Below are 16,558 nucleotides of genomic sequence, written 5' to 3' on the forward strand. Positions count from 1 at the left end.
TCCCACTGGTAGAACCCTCAGGACTCAAAGTTTATTCATTCCTGATTTAAACAGGAGGACAAAAAGAGAAGCCAAGAAGACAGAGCAAAGGAAATATTAATAACTTATCATCATAATTCCTCAAAAATTAACTAGGATATCTATCAATTGGTATGCAGAAGTCAAACAGCTTGATATAACTGAAACAAGTCTTCACATGACTTCAATGATAGAAGTCATTACTGCTGGATACCTGTGTTTGATCTATCTAGCTATCCAGAGAAAGCATACCACTAAAATTCCATGGAAGTAACCCAATTGTTTTATTATACCACAATTCTGTTGAATCAAATACTGTACAAAATAAGGAAGGTAGAAAATGGGGCTTAGAAATACAGTATTCTTATCTTATAATAGCTTCTTGAAATTAAATTTATTACAACAAAACCAAAATGACCCAGGCTATCTATGCTGAAATATCTTCTGATCTCTGTACTCACTATCAATTAGTATCAGAGTGTTTGCTTTGAGTTAGAATGTTTTTGACAGAGCAAATATTTAGGAGTGGTAAGACCTTTAGAACTTAATTGTCTAGTTAACTAAACCTATTTTGATTGTTAAAAAGTTAACAGTCTCTTAAAAAAGAGAGAGAGAGACTTCCAGTTAAACATGGCATATTGAACACACATGTTTAATTCTGGGTCCTCCAAAAGCCCCCTCTAAAAAGTAAAGGAATGAAAAAAGGCATAAAGCAAGAGTTCAAAGAGAACCAGAGAGTAGACAATAGCAGATGTGAGGTCTCAACAAGATTTTGAAACCTGGAATGAAGATGGCAAACAGTAACCAACTTAGCAGAACAGAGAAAACGAAACCTAAGGCAGCAACAGAAAAAGCCTCAAAAGCAGCAGATTCATACTTCAGAACTCCCAGAAAGTCTCAAGAATTTGAGGGATCAGATACCTCTCAAAAGTGGAGGTGCAAGAGGGCTAAAAACAGCACAATTGGTTGAAAGCCTACGTAAAAAGCAGTTAGAACCCAAATTCCTTCACTATTGGCAAACACCAGGGTTTTACTCTGAAGATGAAGCTGGACTCAGACAGCAGGCAGAACTGAGGGAGTGTACCAGAATTTTTCCACAGCCCTTTCTACTGCTTCAGTCCAGAGCTTATAGTCCTGTGACAGTTAATTTTATGTGTTAACTTTGCTGGGCAGGGTGCCCAGATCAAGCATACAGAGTATTTCTGAGGGTGCTTTAGATGAGATTAACATGTAAATAGGTGAACTCTGAGTAAAGCAGACTGCCTGCCACAATGTGGGTAGGCCTCATTCAATCAGTTGAGGCTCACATAGAACAAAAAGACCAGTTTCCCCCAAGCAAGAGAGAATTCTTCACCAGACTGCTGACTGCCATTAGACTCAAAGTGGAACATCAGCTCACCTGGGTTTCCAGCCTGTAGGCCCACCCTGTAGATTTTGGACTTGCAAGTCTCTAAAATCATATGAGCCAATTCTTTATAAAAATCTCTTTACATACACATACACACACACACACACACACACACACACACACACACACACTTTCTAGTGGTTCTGTTCTCTGGAGAAGCCTGACTAATACAACCCCTAGGCAGGTAACAGGAGAATTCTTCTTTGGGAAAAGTGACACAGTCATCTGGGGGATTCCCCAGTGAAACAGCAAGCTCTTACAGTGAACAAGTCCTACTCATGTACACAAGTTTCTAATCACCATTTTAGTGTTTTACTATTAAATATGGGCAAACAAGGCTTACCAGGTATTTGAGAAAAGCCTCTACCATGAAATACCAAACAAACTAAATAAATGAACTCTGAGGAAACAGAGAAAAAGCGAGTAACAGGAAAAAAAGAAAAAGAAAAATCACAGCCCGAATCACACAAGTTCATGCCTGGTAGTGGGAAAATCTCAGAAACTATCCTCACCAATCCTTAAAATGAGACCTAACTCCCCTGTACTTTTCCAAAGATTGCTCTCAACAGGGCCTGGTGCATATAAGATAAAAATATGCCTGTTCCACTTCCCACCTTTCTGTGTTCTGTGTCCTTCATGATCAGGAATTGTGGGGCATGCATGGGGACAGAAGGGATAAATGCCTCTGTAAGTATCAGAAATTCATATATCCAATACATCTCCTCACATGGGCTGATTACACACCTGTTACCATTTTACATGTGAGCATGGCTATGTCTTCTAGGTTTGATATTGTTGGATGTGAACAAATTCACACAAATCCAGCTTATCAAAGTAATTTTATGAATGTATCTTTATAAATGGGCATTGACAATGGAATAATTTAGTAATGTACTATACAGAATGTTAATAATGCTGCCATATATTTAATGTCTGGGTTTAAAATTTTTAGACAATGTACTAAGTCATTTTTTAACTTGAACATATACTTGTTTCAGTTAATACAAATCAGCAAGATCCAATATTTATAGTAAAATTTTCTTATCCCAATGTTTTTCTAATTCCAATGTTGAAATGTTTTGCTGTTAACATGGAAAAACGTACATCTTTTTCAGAATTTCTATTAATGTGAAATAAAATTCAATTTGGACAAAAACGTTATCATTAATATTCTCAGAGAGCTAAAAGAAGATACTGCATCCAAAAAGCCAAACCATGAAGCTCTTAAATAAGAAAAATCATTGGACTGTACTAACAGGAAACCTCACATAGAGAAGCACAAATGTGCACATGTGTTTGTTTTTCATGAAATTTGAATGCCTCTACGTAGGTCATGCAGGCTTCAATAAATAGGCATAGTCACTACAACTTCCTATTGTTTTATACCCAAAGCTTCACAGACTTCTATTACCTGGCAGGTATAGTGGAAATAACAATGCAAGAGAGCTGTAAGGCCAAGAGATAATTGTTTAAGTATGCTGGAATATGCTGGAGTTTAAGTATCCAGAAAAGAATGCTTTTCTAGATCACAGCCACAGAATAAATAAACTAGTCACCTTTCTTTAATAAAGTAGTCATTTGACTACTCCCAAATACTTATTTTCTAGCCATATCAGCCCAGTTCCATAAACAGTTTCTGCTATTTGATATCTATATGTCTTTGCTCATGCTGTTCCCTCTGCCAGGAGTGCCCTTCTCTTCCTTCTTGGCCTAGTTAAATTCTATTCATCATCACCAATCTGATTCTGATTTTTATTTTGCTCCCCAGATTATGTATTGAAGATAATGACTCATTCGATTTTATATCCCCAAAGCCCAGCTCAGTATCCAGCCCATAGCACGCTGTCCAGTTTTAGGTCTTTTCAGTACTCACCATTTTGGCCTGAAGATCAAGCAGTTTTCTCACACGAAACGGTTTGACTAGAAAAGGTGAATAAAAGAAGTACTAAGTCTGTGTGGTTCAGAATAAAACGAAACCTTGTTCATGTAGCTTCTTCTCACATCAAGAATATACTTACTCTGTTCAGTTAAACCATTAAGCAGATGCTCTTAGATAAAAGTACTAAAAAGCAATTCCCACAAAACTCTGTCATAGAACTAATGCTAATGGTTAACTTTATAAAGGCCAATACAAATGCTAATTCCACAGAGTGAATGTAATACAACTGGAACGAAAATACTCACCATTCTCTTTTTTGGTAAGTAAATATAACAAGTGGCAGACATAAGGGCACTGTCAAAATATAAAAATTAAAAAAAAAAAAAGAAATGACACTACATCTTGAACAGAGCAACAATACATTTTCCTCAAATGTCAATCTTATACCGATTAAGAAAAAGGCTTCAAGACTCCACTGAACAATAGTTTTACAAAGCTTCTCTTTTTCATACTACATAATAGTGATAAAAAAACAATAGTTTCAATTGACATCCCATTATGCCATTTTTATATTTTTGGAATACAACAATGCAGACAATTTGAAAAACAGAAAAAGATTCTTCTACCTAACAAAAATTCACGTACTCTTTCCAGTAGTCCATGTTTATTAGGATACAAAATTAAAACTTTTATCCTGACTTACCACTTAAAAGCATTTTTCCCATGTTATTTGGTCTTCAAAATGATCATCTTCAATGACTGATTTTAATATTCCAGTGAGTCGATATACCGTAATTTAATCAATCATTTAGCCCCCAGTTTGGCAAACAGCACACACTCAATAAATTCGTTACTGAAACTCCTCAATGATTGGTTTCCTTATACCACTTCATTTTGAGTACCTACTTGTTGAGGTTTTATCCTAGACTAGGGGTCAGCAAACTACAGTCCACCTGTTTTTGTAAATCAAGTTTTACTGAAACACAGCCACACTCACATTTATGTGTTGGTCATGGCCGCTTTCTCACTGCAACAGCAGAGCTGAGCAGTCGTGACAGAGACTGCATGGTCCACAAAGCCTAAAACATTTACTGTCTGGCCCTTTACAGGAAAAGTTTGCTGACACCTATTCTAGAAGAAAACAGAGGAGAATATCTTCATGACCAGAAGGTGACAGTTTTTTCTTTCATAAATAAAATGACAGCCATAAAACAAAATTTAAACACCCAATAAGTTGGAACTCATGATATTAATAATATCTGTTTATCAGACAAGGAAATATTGCAGGGGTGGGTAAACAACAAACTACAGGTCAAATCCAGCTCACCACTGGTTATCGTAAATAAAATTTTATTGGAATACAGCCATTCATTTATGTATTTGTTGTCTATAGCTGTTTTTATACTACACCAGTAGAGTGAGTACTTTTGACAGAGACAGCATGGCATTAAAGCCTAAAAATTTACTACTTGGCCCTTTAAGAAAAAATTTCTTTAGACATTAGGAAATTGAAAAGGTAAATTATTTAATAGGACTAGAGAAAGCAACAAATGCAAAGATTTTCTTTAAACAAACTTGTTATTTTGGTAGTCACAACTCTAAACTTTAAAATACAGCATTCCACATTGCCTCTCCTCTACCGAGAAATGGGTTGACAGGACCTATGTATAGCACAGGGAACTATATTAAATATCTTGTAATAACCTATAATGAAAAAGAATATGAAAAAGATTATATGTGTGTGTGTGTGTGTGTGTATAAAACTGAATCACTTTGCTGTATACCTGAAACTAAAATAAATTATAAATCATATTATACTTCAATAAAAATTAATTTTTAAAAAAGAAATGGGTTGATAAAGACTAAACATTCTTGTAAGAAGCATGAATCTAGATGTAGGATCTTTTTTGTTTTTAAGGGAAGAATACATATTATGACCAAGTCTGCCATCTTCTACAAAATACAGTAACTTTCAGTTAAAAAAACTTCAGTGCCTCACATCCCTAAGATAGGAACTATTAATAACACTATTTATCATGTTGAGTATGAAATGAGTGTCACACAATCCTTGCCCTAGGCTGCAGCATTATATCTGACATTCTCCTTTAATTACACCTAGAAAGGAAAAATTCATGTGCATCTAAGACTTTATAATTGCCTCTCTGGCAAATAGTTAACCACCACATCTCAGTTACTACAGTCAGCACCCACCAAACCTTATGAAAATGGTTTTGAAGGTTAAGCTCCCTGTTTCTTGATCTGGGTAATATTTATACAGATGTGTTCAGTTTATAAATATTAAGTGAGCTGATCACTTATAACACAGGCAATTTTCTGTACGTATACTTCAATAAATATTTTTAAAAAGAAAAAGAAGTGGTCCTCCTTCCCCTTTGCCATGCTGAGCAAGAAACTCTCTAGTCACCATCATGAAAACTACTCAAGTATATTATAATTATTTGACAAACATTTATGAAGAGTTCCTATTCATTCACTCACTCAGAAATAAGTATTTATTAAGCAGTGGATAAAACAGACAAAAAGGTCTATTCTTACGAAGTTTACAATACTAAATACTTGGGTTTTAAAAGGCTCAGCCCCTGCCTGGAAGAAACCCTAAGTATATATATCCAAAAGAAGTGTAAGCAGGGCCTTGAACAGGCACTTGCATGCCAATGTTCATTGCACCATCACTCATGTTAGCTGAAAGGCAGAAACAACCCAAGAGTTCATCAACAGATGAATGGATAAACAAAATGTGGTATATACATACAATGGAATATTATTCAGCCATAAAAATGAGATTCCGATACATGCTATAACATGGATGAACCTTGAAGGCATGCTAAGTGAAAGTAGCCAGACACAAAAGGACAAATACTGGATGATTCCACTTACACGAGGTACCTAGAATAGGCAAATTCATAGATACAGAAAGTAGATTAGAAGTTCCCAGGTGCTAGCGGGGAAGAAGGAATGGGGAGTTATTGCTTAGTGGGTAGAGAGTTTCTGTTTAGGGTAATTAAAAAGTTTTGAAAACAAATAGTAGTGATGGTTGTACAATACTGAATGCAATTAATGACAATGAATTGTATGCTGAAAATAGTTAAAATGGTAAATTTTCTGTTATGGAAAAAATATAACAGGTTAAAAAAATGAAGTACTGATACATGTACAACATGATAAATCTTAAAAACATTATGCTGAGTAAAAAGAGTCAGTCAAAAAAGACCCCATAGTGTATGATTCCATTTATGTGAAATGTCCAGAATAAGCAAATCTCTAAGGACAGAAAACAGATTAGGAGTTGCTTAGGAACCCCTAAATGGGAAAATGGGAGGTGATAGCTAAAGGGTATGAGGTTTCTGAGGTGATGAAAATGTTCTAAAATTGACTCTGCTTCATGGTTGCACAAATCTGTGAACATAATAAAAAACTGTGGATTATATACTTTAAGTGAGTACAGTATGTGAGTTCCATCTCAACAAATCTATTTATAAAACATGACCAGAGAAAAGAAATGACAGATTACAATTAGACTAATTCAATGACAATGGAAAGGAGGTGCCAGTGGAATAATATTGTCAATGTCCTGAGAGAATTTAACTGTCATCCTAGAGTTCCACACACAGCAGAACCAATTTTTAAGAACAAGGGAATAGTAAAGACATTTTCAGGGAAAGACAAAGTTTACCATCAAGATTCTACTGAAAGAATATACTGAAGGATAATACTTTTAGGCAGAGGAAAATGATCTTGATTGAAGGTCTGAGATGCAAAAACAAATGATGAGCTAAGACACTGGCAAATATGTGGGCATATCTATATAAACATCAACTATGAAGATAAGAGTAATGTCTACTGTATGTGTATGAGGAGGAAGATGGAGAAGAATGAGCCAGAACTAAAACCAGATAATAGCATATAATCTGGGAGGGGTGCAGTCAGTATTAAAGATTTCTAAGGTCCTTGTATCATTCAAGATGAAGGTAAAGATATTGGTTACCTTTAGACTTTAAGAAAAAACCTTAAAAATTAAATCAGAAAATTTTAGTTATTAATTCATTAAAAAAAAAACCCATTACATGATAAATGATATATTTTGTGAAAAATAACTATACTTTCCAAACAAAAGAAAAACAGTAAGAAGAATGACATTACTTTACATTTTACACTATATATGCATGTTAAAATAGGTACAATAACACCTAAAACAACACACACAAAATGTGTAATTTCCAACCAAGGATGGGTGAAAACCACAATCAATCCAAAATAAGAGGCATAAGAGAAGGAATCAGAAAAATGCAGATCATTTAGAAAGTTCAAAATAAGACATCTGCATTTACTTCTACTGCATCAACAATCACTACAAAGGTAAATAAACTAATTTTCCAGGTAAAAGCAAAAAATCATCAAACAGGATTTTAAAATAAAATCTAGTCATATGCTATTTAAAACAGGCATCTAAGACATGAGGGCAAAAGAAGATTTTTTAAAAAAAACAAAAGATGCAAATATACCAAGCAATATACTGCTAGCCAAAAGAAAGCCAGAGCTAGCAATGTTAATATCAAACAAAATGACTGAAACGAAAAGCATTTCTAACAAAGGGTTTTACTCCATGATAAAGGTTTGATTCAGCAGGACAATATGAAAACTGTAATTGTGCAAACATACAGCCAAAATCGATAGAACTTTAAGGAAAAACTGACAAATCTGCCTTCATAGTGGGAGATTTTCAATGTACCTCACTCAGTAATTGATAAATGGGCAGTGACAACAACAACAAATCCATAAGGGTACAGAAAATTTCAATTCCAATAACCTTCATGCCCTCACTCTACTTCAACAACTCACTCCACTGTCACCCTGAATCTTGTCATCACATTGAAGCATCCCCTCCTGAAATCGTAAACTCCAATGCTACAACTTCCTATCATTCCAGTTTTTAATCCCAATACATGTCTAGTTATGTAGTTGGAAAAGAAAGGAGTATCTTAATAGACTTTTCAGAAAATTGTGGATACTGGTCTTTGATACTTCACCAAAACTTGATACGTGGTAGTTTCTTAAGGGTTAGCTGCAATGTGGAATCTGAAATCTTATCAATGAACTCTTTGTACTCTGTTCCATTAAAATTCATTGATGTATCTTGCACTTTGAATGACTCTTTTACTCATGCATAATTTGATAGTTATCATACTTGGCCATTTGGAAATTAGTTGTACTGAGCCTCCAAACACTGACACATTTCATTACATAGTATCTAAAAATCACATTCATTAATATTGCTACCATTCTCATCAGGAAAGACATTAAGTAGTGGGAAGCTGTCAAGTTCACAGGGGCAGATACACATTTTCACTCAAAAGCTCAAATTTTATCACTGGCAACAAATAGCATCAGTTGTTTTCTTTGAAATGAATGGCTTGCTTTGTTCATTTTCAAGAAAACATCTGCCAAATACCCAAGTCTGAATCACTGTAGTTTATGTCAGTCATTCTTTGAAGTAAAAATGGTATTCCACGAAAAAAGCAGCTAGTTTAGCTCGCAACTCAATCACACAAGTGCTTTTCCTCAGGACAACTAATGTACTTTAGTAGGCATGAAGGGATTTATTTGTACTTCCCATTTCATCAAACAGAATATTCAAGACATATCTCAAAGGTTGAAGTTTAATAAAATTGGTGAATTAATTTTTACTGCTTCACTTGGGACATTATTAACTGAAGTTCGCATTGTCATTTTTTACTGCAGTGAAGAATACAACAACCACTAATACAGTATGGCCCCACTGCCCTGATTTGTGCAAAGGCGCCAACAGTTTTATCTACCATCAGTGCAAATGTCAACACAATATAAATAACTGATAATATCTTGATATTGCTATAAAAATCATTTCAACCTCTCAGATCTCCTGAAAGGTTCTCAGGGAGCCTCAAGGGGTCCACAAAGCATATTTGAGAATTGCTAGTCTAGGATATCACCATATTATACCTGGATTAGCATGTTAGTCTCCTAACTAGTCTTCCTGACCCTAGCTTACATCTTAATTCATAATGTTTGGCACTACTAGATACAACTCCCAACAGTGTTGCTTTCAACATGTTCTGCCCAAAATTTTTCAGTGATTTCCCCACTGGATAAAAGTTCAAATTCCTTAGCAATCACATGTAAAGACCACGACAGTTTTTGTTCACCCAACTTTTTCAGCCTTACTACCTACCACTGCCTGACACCAATTTGCAGTTAAGTCAGTCTGATATATTTAAGGTCTCTTGAAATACAATTTATGCATTTCACAACTGTGCTTGAAATATTCCTGTCATATCAAGCATCAAATCGCAAATCCTATTCAACCTTTAAGGCCCAGTTCAATGGCCACATACTTTATGATGCTTTTTCTAATCACTCTGGTTTATAGTGCTCTCTTCCTTCCTGGAAATATCACAGCAATTATTATCCTTACATTATCATATACTGTCTTTGATAATTTAACTTATGCAGTTATTTAACTTTATGTGTTTCCCCCGACTGAATTATAAACCCCCTGGAATATGGAAACTCTCTGCTAAACTTTGAATCTTCTACATTGCCCAGTACAATGCAATGAACATAGTTAATTTTTAAAAATGAAATCAATGAATTCCCTTCTCAAAGGCAAGAGGAACTCAGTTAGATGAATGGTCCACATGGTCTATGAACTACTGATGGTCCCTGAAAGTCTTCCAGGTGGACAGTAGATTGATTTCTTAGAGTTATTAATGTTTTCAATGGGAATAATTATGCTATTTAATCAAAATCAGTCCATTGGCATCTCACGAAAAGTAATCCTCTCCTTCTCATTAATTCTGATGAGGTTTTTGCAACGTTAATCAAGAAAATGTATAATAAGTGACCCAAAGGACCCTGTTGAAGTGGTTTAAAAGGGAAAAGATGGCAATCATTGCTCTAGATCAGCCAAGAGACTTCAATGTGGACTCAAATCTATCTGTAACATTTTACTTCCTTAAAAAAAGGTATAAAGCAAATGTGGTAAAAAAATTTTTGTTAATCTGAGAGACAGGTGCAGGGGTGTTTGTTACGTTATTCTTTACACTTCTCTATATGTTTCATATAAATGTTCCATTTATATGGTAAGGAAAGTTGTGTGGCACTTTGAAGCGCATATGGTGCATCGATATACAAGTATGTACCATTTGATTGATTCATGATGCTGTCCAATTTTTACTCACCAGTGCATCATCTTGCAATGAAGCAAAAAAGAAGCCATAGAGCAAGTTAATTTGCTCCTTGTGATCAATGAAGTCAAACATTGCAACCAGCCAACGATAAAAAAGTACCTATTGAGAGACAAAATGCTTATCTTTAGAGAAATATAGCAGCACAGAAGAGCTTAATTCCCCCATCAGAGCTGTTTTAGAAGCCTCTAGCACAAAGTAGGATAATAGATTTTATTTCTCAGTAAAAATTTCTATTTGAACAGAGTCCTTGCATCAAGCTATATTGTTCCAAAACTACAGGCTTTGCACAAAAGGCCACTGCCATTACTCTCTAAGTGGTGCTTCCTTGCCAGCCCTTAAGTGGTTTTGAAAGACTTATCATCAAAGTGTTTAAAAAGATTACCTTGGTGCTACCAGAACACTTGCCGACACAAAGCCAGGAGACCGCCTTAACCACAGAATCTTCTGATATTAGAGTTGCTGGAATCATACACTTGAATATCCGAGTGTTTACAGCACTCCCTAGAAAGCAGACAAACTCTAAATTAAACTACATTTTAGTACCTTGATCATTCCCTTACTATATTATTCACTCTCGGTCCCAAAAATTTGACTTCACACTGAAGGCAATAAAGTAATATTTGATCTCTCTTATCATCATTGTAAAACATAGTTTGAAACAAAAATGTACCTTTAACTTCTAATATAAACTATAAAGCAAATTCTTTGGCACTAATATTTTTTATTTAACAAGGGAGGATGAGTACAGGATTTCTTCCTAGGATAATGAAAATGTTTAGAAATTAGATAGTTGGTAATGGTTGCACAATTCTATGAATATGCTAAAAAAAATACCCTGAATTGTATACTTCAAAAAGGTGAATTTTATAGTATGTAAATTACACCTCAAAAAAGGCTTATTACTCCTAGGAAAATTTCAAGGACTTTTTTTTTAATGGCAGAATAGATTCTGATTTATTTAAAGTTACTGACAGACATCCTGCATAAGCTGCCTACATTTAAGAATAAATAGATATATTGGTATTCCCCATCCCCCTAAAAAAGTGCAAAGTATAGCAGAATGAAATAGCTATCCTTGCAAATGGCTAGTAGTAATATTATTCTCTACTGGTCCAATCTTTCTATCATATTCTCTGGCTTCCATGGTATTCTCCCATCTGTTAATAGAAGTGATGTTGCAAGTAGCTTTGTGTATACCCTGTATCAATTTCTGCTTATTAAGGTTTCAAGAATTTTATATACATATATATATACACACACACACACACACACATATATACAATCAATTTCTTTTTGTATTTAAACATTGTTTTATTTGCCTTATACTGTGGTGATCATAACCATTCACTGAAAAAACACTGTTCTCAACCTCTCATGCAAGGAGAAGCCTCAAAAACATCTTGGATACATGTCTTTAACCACTGTTTTATATGTATTACAGCATGGTCATCACATCCATTCACTAAAACACTGTTCTCAAATTCCCCCACAAGTAGCATTTTAGAAACATCTTATACAGGTCTTTAAACACTGTCTTACACACATTACAGCATGGTGATCACATCCATTTACTGAAACAACACTATTCGTAACTTCACCTGCAAATAGCATTCTCATAAACATCTTATACACGTCTCTTCTTTTCCTAAAGGTATAGGCCTCTTGTTTTTGGTTTTTTTTCCTTGGTGACAAGAATCTATTTTACTTGTAAAGATATGTGATAACTAGCCATTTTCAGCACATGCACATAGAAACTTTGGTTCATAAGGTAGTCTGAATACAAGAAAGGCCTATTTTATAATCTTAGCAGATTGGTTTTATGAAGAGAATAGGAAAAATATACAGTTTTTTAACTGCAACTAATTCCAATCAACAATCTAATTCGAAGTCTGAAAGTCAAAACTAATAGCAAACTGATGAAAAATGTGTCCCCTTGACATACCAAATCTGCCGCTGAGTGCCACATTTAACAGAATGTCAATTCCTTCTGGAGCTAACCCATTCTTCCATGCCACATTTTCCACAGTTTTGAAGTGTCTTTCCAAGGTTTTATCTTTCCTCTGTGCAGTTTTAATGGGACCTAGGAAAAGGAACAATATGAAATAGTGAGACCTTGAAAATTCTTTCACTCCTCAGCCTCAACAGTTACAACTTGGGATACTCCAAAGCAATAGTTTTATGTAAAAAGAGGTCTTCCTAAAAACTCTTCAAAGCCTTTAAAACTCAAGAATTTTTCACCACAATAGCACCTTCGGTGAGGAAAACTGAATCATGCTCTGGCATCTCTGCTCTGAACAAACTAAAATCACTAAACTTAGACTATAAGCTGTTTCGATAACTAGGGCAGTGGTTCCCTGCACATTGGAATCACCTAGGGAGCCTGTAAAAATATCCCGACACCCAGGATGCATCCCATACCAATACAATCAGAAAGTCTAAGACTGGATGCCAGGTACTAGTGGTTTTTAAAGATTCTCAAGTAATCCCAATGTGCAGAAGTTGGGAAACCACTCTGCCAGGACCATGCTTTGCTGTTGTATCCTTAGTACCTAGCATACTGATATGTAGTTACGTGCTCAATAAATGTCCATTAAATAAACAAAATCATGAAAGAGCAAAAATATGCTTTCCTTTAAAAATCCTTCAGGAAAAAAGTGTAAAATATTTTTACAGGAACAGGAGTTAGAGAAGGAAAACAATCCATCTTACCTTTCTCAAAGTATCGCACTGCAATCTGCAGAGCATCTTCAACTTGATTATCACCATGTTCAAAATCTTCCACCACACTGTTTTTTCTGTGTTTCGATATGCTCTTTGAGTCATTCAGGTCCTCTCTTACTTTCCAGGCCGAGAGTCTAGTCTGATAACTATTACTACCTTGTGAAGTCCTCCTTTGTACCTGAGAGTTCTTAACTTTCCTTTCAGGCGCCATTACTGCACACGTTCTACACAGAAGCAAGCGTCGAGTTACCATCAACCAGTCAAACCATCCCTTTTTACTCCACAAAGACAGGGATCACATCTGCCTGTAGTCCCCATATTTAGTACAGAGCCCCTAGCATACAAGTACACAATAAAAAAAAACTGACAGCAATCCAGGCAACAAAATCCATAGGTTAACTTTCTCAGAAAGCCCTTGACCTAAATAGGAACAGAGAGAAACAACCCTCCAAGGTAACATTCATCAACTGAACTGGCTTTCTTGTTGGGGTCGGAGTCGGGGCACAGGGACAGAAAGAGTACAGGCAACATAACAAGTTCTCTTAAAATGGCTATATCACATAAGTGAGTCCAAAATTAATTCATCTCATGAACTCAATGTTACTTTCTCCACTTACTCCTATTTTTCTCCACCCTGCCTTGATTGTGCTTTTAATCTTTTATGCTGCCTGCCTTGTCAGTGCTAAGTTAAAACCACACAGTTCAAAAGACACACTGGTTGCCAACCTAAGGATTCTCAGAACAGAAACATCCCCAGCTAAATCACTTGTTCAATAAATAAATATTGAGCAGCATCCATATGCCAAGCACAGTTCTACTTACCAGGGATAAAATAATAAAACAGTCAAGGTCTCTGCTCGAATGAAACTTACGGGGGGTGCGGTGGAGAGGAACATGAAAGTCAATAAATTAGTAAATAACTAATACTGAACATAATATACAGTGATGTGATAGAAAAGGGATGGGGGTGAGAAGCTACTTTGGAGTAAGTGTTCAGAAAAAAACCTCTCTGATGTGACCTTTAAGCTGAGATTTCAATGACAACAAGAAACCAAGCATGTTAAGAGCTGGCGGAAGAGTATTTCATGGAGAGGAAAGATCAAGACATGCTAAGACCTTAAAGCAAGAGCTCTGTATATTAAAGAAACAGCAACAACACCAGCAAGATGTGAGGAGGCGTAGTGGCATGAAAGAGGTAGAGAGCAGTGGGAGATTAAGTCAGAAAGGCAGCCAAGGACTACCATACTGGGAGCCAGAGGAGTTTGGATTTTAAATGTCACGGGCAACTACGGGGGAAGGGAGGAGTGTTAGAGAGGGGAGTGATACCATCCGAATTATGTTTTAAGACGGTTTTAGCTGTAGCGCGGAGAATAGAATCTTAGGAGTCCAAGAGTGGAAACAGACAACAGAGTCTTGTAGAAGCCCAGAAAAGATATAACTGTAGTCTGAATTCAGCCTAAGATGTAAATGATGGGAGAGGTAAAAAATAACTGTAACTGTATTCGTGAAATGTTTTGGAGGTAGACTGGGCAAGGTCATAATAAAAGAACTGGATGTAGGGAAAAGGAAAGAGAGGAAACCAGAATGGCTTCTCAGTTTTTTACTTCAAACGGGAAAGCTAAGAGAATGATCGTAATTGACACTCAATCCCACCTCGCTAAAACAGGTGCGGCCACAGCAGGAGAGCAATATGTATGTCTAACCCACTGGGTGGTTCCAGGTTCCGAGTTGTTTCCTTGGGGCCTAAAAAAGTAGGGCAGGCGAGCATCTTCTGACCCTTTCCGGTTGAACCGTCCCATCGCTCCCCAAGAAACCTCCTTTCACAGTCTCCCCCAGCAGTCAGCGAACTTGGCCGCGACGAGTGACCGACCCACTGGGCAGATTCCTGGTCTGAGGGGAAACCCTACACCTTCCAGGATAGTCTTGCTCAGAAGTCAGGAGATTCCCTTCGGTCTCGGGGCCCCCATTTTACGCAGTGTTTAAAAGTATCTCACCTAAAACACTCCTCGGTCCCAAAGCCTCCAAAGTCCAAACATCACCTCCAGGATTCAAACGAGCGGGCCCCGCCCCGCGCATGCGCTTCTGCGGCAACGCAGACGGCGGCGGGGCGGAGCGGCGCGCTCTGCTAAAGCCTGATTGGTTGGGTCACAACTCAATGGCGCGAGGCGGGTGCGCGCGCGCCGACGGTGACGCAAACCCTATGCCGCAGAGCCGCCGGCCCCACCCGCCCCGGCCGGGTGACGCGCGGCGAGGGTGCCGTTGCTGTTGAAACCAGCTGATTGGCTGACGTCCCCACTGTTCTAATAATGTTCGCATTAGTCACTGTGCGTAAAACTGAACAATTAGCGACGCTATTCTTGAATTTAACAAGATCAATTACAATGATCCTTTTGCTCAGATTGTCCCCAAATGTCGCGACACTGAATCTGTACGGAAATATGAAACTGAAAAGTTCAATAAAGTCGGCTTCTCCCATGTTGGGCGAGAGTTAAGTTAAAGGTCTGAGACCTCTTGAAGCTGTCGCTACGAGGTGGGAGGAAAGGACGGCTGAATCTTCCCTCTTTACCGAGGATGGGCACGTACACCTTCCAGGTTTTGTTGGAAACGTGTGTCCGGAGCCAGATGTGACGTAGCTGGCCAGTCAGCACGTAGATTCCTAACTTTGAGGAATCTATGGACCTTAAAGAAACTGGCTAAAACAGCAACAAGGGCTCAGTCTGAGATCTGAACTTAGTCACTAGTTTGATCTCTTACTAGAGTAAGAACTGGAGAGGAAAGATAAAAATTTAAGGACTCTCACTGATTTTTTGAGGTTAAAGCATACCCATAAACTGTAGGCAAAACTTTGCAATCTTGGGGAGAGATGAAGAATCAGACTAAGTTAACGTATTTGGGAAAGACTGTAGCAGAAATGATTATTTACCACATCCCACATGGTTTTCAAAGTACTTTCAAGAACTCTTATTTAATCATGCATGAGAACTGAGTGTTCAATATTTTCTATGAGAGCTGCTCTTCCTTATTTAGTAAAACTGAAAATTTCTCGAGTCATTTTTTCGTAGTTTTAATCCTTTCATAGGCTCAAATGTAAATTGGAAAGTATTTTAAGCTTTCAATCCCCTTCTTTTTTGTAAATGAATTGGGGCCCTGAGTGCTAAAATTAACTTGCTTAATGTGACAAGTCCGTGGTGCTGGAATTTGTACCATTTTGTGGATACATATACAGTGAGAGACGCTGGGTCATCTTTATTTAATATACCTGCAATTTTTTCTGAAATCACTCTT

The 16,558-nt window shown here is 36.8% G+C and overlaps 1 protein-coding gene across 1 annotated transcript in view; it reads right to left on the reverse strand.

The window, feature by feature from the left end:
- The window catches only part of CENPI (centromere protein I), a 35,201-nt gene extending 19,866 nt beyond the window's left edge, over positions 1–15,335 (reverse strand). Inside the window, exons 1-7 of the mRNA XM_010975762.3 lie at positions 15,268–15,335; positions 13,262–13,497; positions 12,495–12,632; positions 10,935–11,053; positions 10,544–10,651; positions 3,611–3,659; positions 3,300–3,346 (exon numbers count right to left, since the gene is read on the reverse strand). Coding sequence (XP_010974064.1) covers positions 3,300–3,346; positions 3,611–3,659; positions 10,544–10,651; positions 10,935–11,053; positions 12,495–12,632; positions 13,262–13,484 — 684 coding nt within the window. The 5' untranslated portion in view covers positions 13,485–13,497; positions 15,268–15,335. The remainder of the gene's footprint in view (positions 1–3,299; positions 3,347–3,610; positions 3,660–10,543; positions 10,652–10,934; positions 11,054–12,494; positions 12,633–13,261; positions 13,498–15,267) is intronic.
- Positions 15,336–16,558: the final 1,223 nt, after the last annotated feature.

Source organism: Camelus dromedarius, chromosome X (genome assembly GCF_036321535.1).
Source record: "Camelus dromedarius isolate mCamDro1 chromosome X, mCamDro1.pat, whole genome shotgun sequence".
Classification (NCBI taxonomy): domain Eukaryota; kingdom Metazoa; phylum Chordata; class Mammalia; order Artiodactyla; family Camelidae; genus Camelus; species Camelus dromedarius.